The sequence below is a fragment of the Triticum aestivum genome, chromosome 4A (genome assembly GCF_018294505.1).
Source record: "Triticum aestivum cultivar Chinese Spring chromosome 4A, IWGSC CS RefSeq v2.1, whole genome shotgun sequence".
In the NCBI taxonomy this organism is placed as follows: Eukaryota; Viridiplantae; Streptophyta; class Magnoliopsida; order Poales; family Poaceae; genus Triticum; species Triticum aestivum.
The window spans coordinates 133,178,474-133,183,976 of NC_057803.1; the positions used below are offsets into that span (position 1 = coordinate 133,178,474).

At 53.9% G+C, this 5,503-nt stretch overlaps 1 protein-coding gene across 1 annotated transcript; it reads left to right on the plus strand.

The window, feature by feature from the left end:
* The first annotated feature begins 2,344 nt into the window (after positions 1-2,344).
* LOC123081856 (protein PMR5) lies at positions 2,345-4,486 on the plus strand. The gene is made up of 5 exons (XM_044504367.1): positions 2,345-2,973; positions 3,091-3,262; positions 3,354-3,532; positions 3,609-3,767; positions 3,891-4,486. Exons 1-5 carry the CDS (start codon positions 2,672-2,674, stop codon positions 4,213-4,215), a joined length of 1,137 nt encoding a protein of 378 aa, XP_044360302.1. The 5' UTR covers positions 2,345-2,671; the 3' UTR covers positions 4,216-4,486.
* Positions 4,487-5,503: the final 1,017 nt, after the last annotated feature.

A 5,503-nucleotide genomic window follows, 5' to 3' on the forward strand; every position in this document is an offset into this window, starting at 1 on the left:
GCATCAACTACAAGATGTAATCAACATTACTAGCAACCCACATGTACCAATCTGAGATTTGAGACAAATATTGGATACAAGAGATGAAGTAGGGTTTGGAGATGAGATGGTGCTGGTGAAGATGTTAATGGAGATGAGTCCTCCCATGAAGAGAGGAGCGTTGGCGATGAGGATGGCTTCGATTTCCCCCTCCCAGAGGGAAGTGTCCCCGACAGAATCGCTCCACCGGAGAGCAAAAGTACTCCTGCCCAGGTTCTGCCTCGAGATGGCGGTGCTTCTTCCCAAACGTCTTCTTTTGATTTTGTAGGGAAAATGACTTCATATAGCAGAAGATGGGCTTCAGGGCGTGCCGAGGGGAGGGTGCAACACCTGAGCTTGTGGGCCTATGGTGGGCCCTCTCTGGTATATTTTTGTTTCAGTATTTTTTATATATTCCAAAATAAATCTCCGTAAGTTTTCAGATCATTTGGAACTCAGCAGAATAGCTATATCTACTGTAGCTCTTTTCAGGTCCGGAATTCCAGCTGCCGGCAATCTCCCTCTTGTGATGTAACTTGCAATTTAAGAGAGAAAAGGCATTAGAATTGTGTCAAAAAGTGAAATATAACTTTAAAACGATAAAAATAACCGTTGGAAAACATGATGCAAAATGGATGTATCGGTAGCTTACGCTCATCATGGGATCTTCACGTACTCGTTCTCGAATTCCTAAACGATGGTGTGCGTTTTGGGACCCCAATTCGGACACTCAATGAGGAAGGTGGGATCCTCCCGTGCTGCCTTCTCCGCATTGCAGTGATCCCACCCTTCCTAATCAACGATGCCGGCGGACTCCTCCGCCACTTGCTCCTCATCGAGCAACCATTCCTCCTCCTCCAATAGCGGAACCCAGACAAATCGAAGTGGAAATGTTCGGGTAAAAGTGGAGAGGGAAGTAGAAAGAAAGAGGAGCTCCGTGCATCATGGTGGAAGTGGTGAGTGGGTGGTGAAAAAACGTGGCGACGACGGGAAAAGTTGGTGGGAAAGAGCGCAAGCTACAAGAAAACATGGTGGGAAGGGGCACATGACAGTTGGGTAGGTGGCATCTACCATTAATTGACCCGCTTCCCGATGCCATGGTCGTCTGCCCATCTATGTCATTGGCAATGGAACACGCTTCAAAGCAACACCCCATTGCCTTCAAACATGGTGACTCGGGAGCTCGATATGAAGCGTCCTCCATAAATTAGGACAATCCGGAATTGATTAGCGGCTCTGCTAGAGTGGAATGTTCGTCCAAAATCATCATAATAACACTTATTATTATGACCGAGCCTATATAATGACTGCTAAAGTTGCTCTTATCGATGGCTGTCAGAGCAGAGCAGAGGGTCCACGAGTTGATGATGTCAATTTTTTTCTTGCTCGTCGTAAACTCTCTATGCCTTTCAGTTCACTCGCATCTTCTTTCTCTGTGTGTGGTTCAGTGATGTATTTTTTTCGTGAAAAGAGGTAGGGAATGCCTTTCAGTCTTTGCATCGAGTGATGCACGTAGCCTTTTATTTATTATTTCAAAGTCCATATTCTGATCACAATAACTGTTACCCATGGTTGTCCCTGGGGGAATTAATTTTTTTAGAAGAAAAATGAGCCTCATGCATGGCAATTTCTGCCAGGAGCCCGGCAACCAAATCGGTGGAACAAATCTCGAGAGACCCAGTCCCATCCATTGCAGCTAAAGACCGTGGTCGTTCAATCCTCCTCCTTGCATGAAAAAGTCAAGCAAGAAGGAAAGCATATTATCACCGCATATCACTTTCTTGTGAAATGCAAACTTCCTCCAAAAGTCACAGCCTTTAGGGCAAGGCGCCCAAAAAGGGCATGAAACAGAGAATCAAGATACTGCCGTCTCTTTAATTCTCAAAAGAAAGAACACTTGCCACGGAGCTACTTTTACACAAGAGCAGGTTAACCGAGGGAGGTAAAATTACGGTGGTTACTGGTGCCAAAACTGGTCCACTGTCTCAGTCGTTCTTCTGTTCCTTGGAGTGCATGCGGCCACAAGCTGCAGATATTTCCCGATCCGACATCCAGCATGGACCCATGGCAGCCACTAGACTATCGGGAGGGCACTAGCTTGGCCCGTGACAACGTGCAAACAGTCCAGCCTACTGTGCCATCTTGTCAGCTCAGATTTGCTGCCTCAAATAGACGGGGAAAAGGAAGGGAAGGTAAGAAAAAATCTACCCCGGATTCCAAAAACAAGCTTTCCGCGTTCGACGGTGCGTGCAGTGCAGACATAAAACATTCCATTTCGATGCGCGCACGAATTCCAAAACTCAAATCTTTCCATGCACCCAAGGCCACGTCTACGTGCACCAAAGGGAAGGGCAAACAACAAATCCATAGATTCCATTGTACGTAGTGCCCCACTGCTAATGCTAAGACGATCACGAATCCATCGACAACTCGATCTTACCCTCACATGCACACCTCCCCTGCCCTGCCCAGTCGCTCTCCTAACAATTCTCTCTTCATTCACGAGCCGCTTCCGACCGTCCCTAATCCGCCGCACAAGAGAGTTAATCGCGGCTGGGTTGCCTCGTGATCGATTCGTCGGTCGGTGGTATAAATCCGCCGGAGGAAAGGTGGCCTTGCTTTCCCTTTCCTTCTCTTCTCTTTGTGGAAGAAGATGCTGCTCTTGTGCAAGAGCTCCGTGCTCACCGTCCTGCTCCTCCACGCTCTCTCGCTGTCCGCCTCGTCGCTCGCCGTCGGGCTCGCGCGGCGCCACCGGCGCGACGTTCTGCCCGGCCCCAAGGGCTGCGACGTCTTCAGCGGCAGCTGGGTCCGCGACGACGGCTCCGCGGCGGAGGCAGCCTACACCGGGTACAAGTGCCCGGTCATAGACGCGGAGTTCAACTGCCAGCTCTACGGCCGCCCGGACTCCGACTACCTCCGGTACCGCTGGAAGCCGGCCAGCTGCGAGCTACCCAGGTACGTGCGTATGTATACGTCACTGTACATAAACTGCGCCATGGGCGTACATGACATGCATGCTGCAGAGATGTGGTGGTACGTACGTCTTGGTGACATGAGTAGCGCTGTACGTAGGTTTGACGGCGCGGACTTTTTGACGCGGATGAAGGGGAAGACGGTGATGTTCGTGGGGGACTCGCTGGGCCGTAACCAGTGGGAGTCGCTCGTCTGCCTGCTGCACGCCGCCGCGCCGCAGTCGCCGTCGCAGCTCGTCTCCGCCGACCCTCTCCACACCTACAAGTTCATGGTACGTACGTGTGCAATCCATGCACCTACACGCGCTCGATATTCTTCTTGTTGGGGAAATTTGGGCGAATTTACTAATACCAGCCCGGCAGGAGTACGAGCTGGTGGTGTCTTTCTACCGCGCGCCGTACCTGGTGGACATCGACGTGGTGCAGGGGAAACGGGTCCTGATGCTGGACGACATCGCCGAGAACGCCCAGGCGTGGCGCGGCGCCGACGTGCTCTCCTTCAACTCCGGCCACTGGTGGACGCACACCGGCGCGCTCCAGGGGTACGTACGCCCGCCCAGTTTCTTTCTCTCCAGTTTAGCTTCGTTTACCGAGTGCACCTGCTAAAATTGTTTGCAGGTGGGATTACATGGGGGAGGGCGGGCGGTACTCGGAGGACATGGATCGGATGGTGGCGTTCCAGCGCGGGATGACCACATGGGCCAACTGGGTGGACCTCAACGTCGACCCGGCCAAGACCCGTGTCTTCTTCCAGTCCATGTCGCCCACCCACTACAGGTACTAACTTAACTCCTCTGCACTGCACCGATCTCAGTAATCACACATGGCTCACACCCTGTATTACACTGTATACTAGAGTACTTTTAACGCGAGTTTTTTGTATGGCTTGGGCTCGAGCAGCTCCAAGGAGTGGCCCAACCCGGTGTCCAAGAACTGCTACGGGGAGACGGTCCCATTGACTGGGCTCAACTCCACGGCGCAGCCGATGGGCCAGGAGCAGGTGACGAAAACGGTGCTGCAGGGCATGAAAAGCCCGGTCCGTTTGCTCGACATCACGGCGCTGTCGGCGCTGCGGAAGGACGCGCACCCGTCGGTTTACAGCGGAGACTTCTCGCCGGCGCAGCGCGGCAACCCGGCCGGCTCCGCCGACTGCAGCCACTGGTGCCTCCCGGGCCTACCGGACACCTGGAACCAGCTCTTCTACACCTTGCTCTTCTACCAATAGCAACCGTACTGGACTATTACTGCATTTGGCCAGCTGCTGCAGATGCAGTGTTGGTATTAATTATTTTCCTCTGATTTTCGCTGTGGATGCGTTATGTGAGCGGTATAGGGAGACATGATTGATGTGGATGTACATTGATCTTTGAATGCCAAACAACAGCGCACACATTGATTACTAATAGCAAACATGCTCATGTGTTGCAATGATAGAGAAAATTGACGTGTGCTTAAAATTCATGAGCATTGTATATGCAAACAAAACGCTTCATACCCATGCTACATAGGAATCACAATTATTGGTATGGAATCAAAATTACAGTTGTGTATCGACTAAATTGCATTTTATGTCAAATCATATATGTTATGAAACATATAGACATCACTACCTTATATCCATAGACCGCAATCCAACATGCATCTAGGAAATGTCCTCGCGTCCCTCGTGTCGCCCTCGCCCTGGGCGACTCGGGGGCTCTCCAACCCTAGGCGCCGCCGCCGCCGCCCTCTCCTCCTCCCCTCCTCGCGCCGCCGCCGGATGACGCCCCCGGGTGAAACCCGCGTGGCATATGGCGGCGGCGGGGGGACTCCCTCTCCCGGCTCCCCTTCCTCCGCGAGCGGCGGATCTAGGCGGCAGGCGGCGGTGTCCTGCGGCGCTCGCGGTTTGGCGCGAGGTGGCAGGCCTCGGCGAGCGGTGGTGGGACGCGCGGCGCGTGGCGGCGGGCCTCGGCAGGCGGTGGCGGCTGTGCGCGGGGCTGACTCCGGGGCGGCGGCGCGGGCACGGATCCATCGCGGATTTGGTCTGTGGGCGTGGGCGCGGCCTCCCATGCTCGGCCGACGGGTCTCGGCGGGGGGGCTTCTCCTTACTGAGATCTGGCAGCGGGATCATCCAGATCCCGGCAAGGATGGTGGCGACCCGTGCACGAGAGATGAAGGTCTTCGATCAGATCTGGGTGAAAACCTGCTTTTGGCTATTGCCAAGGCCGGCGATGGCGACGCTGTCTGCACCGTTTCCTTCCTGAAGGCATCGTCGTGGAGAAGTTTAAGGCCACTCTCTGCTACCTCCGGGGGAAACCCTAAATCAATAGATCGGATGACGGCGGCTCTCTGGTGTCGTTTCCCCCCTGGGGGCGTCATTCTTGGAGGTGCACACGGGCTCGAGAGACTAGAGGACGGCGACTTTGGTGGAGCGGTGCTTCATCTTGCACATTGATGGCGGCGGATCTCGGCGGCGTGGCGCTGTGGAGACTCGGCGTCTGATGCGCGGAGATGGACTCGTGCAGGAGGAGGAA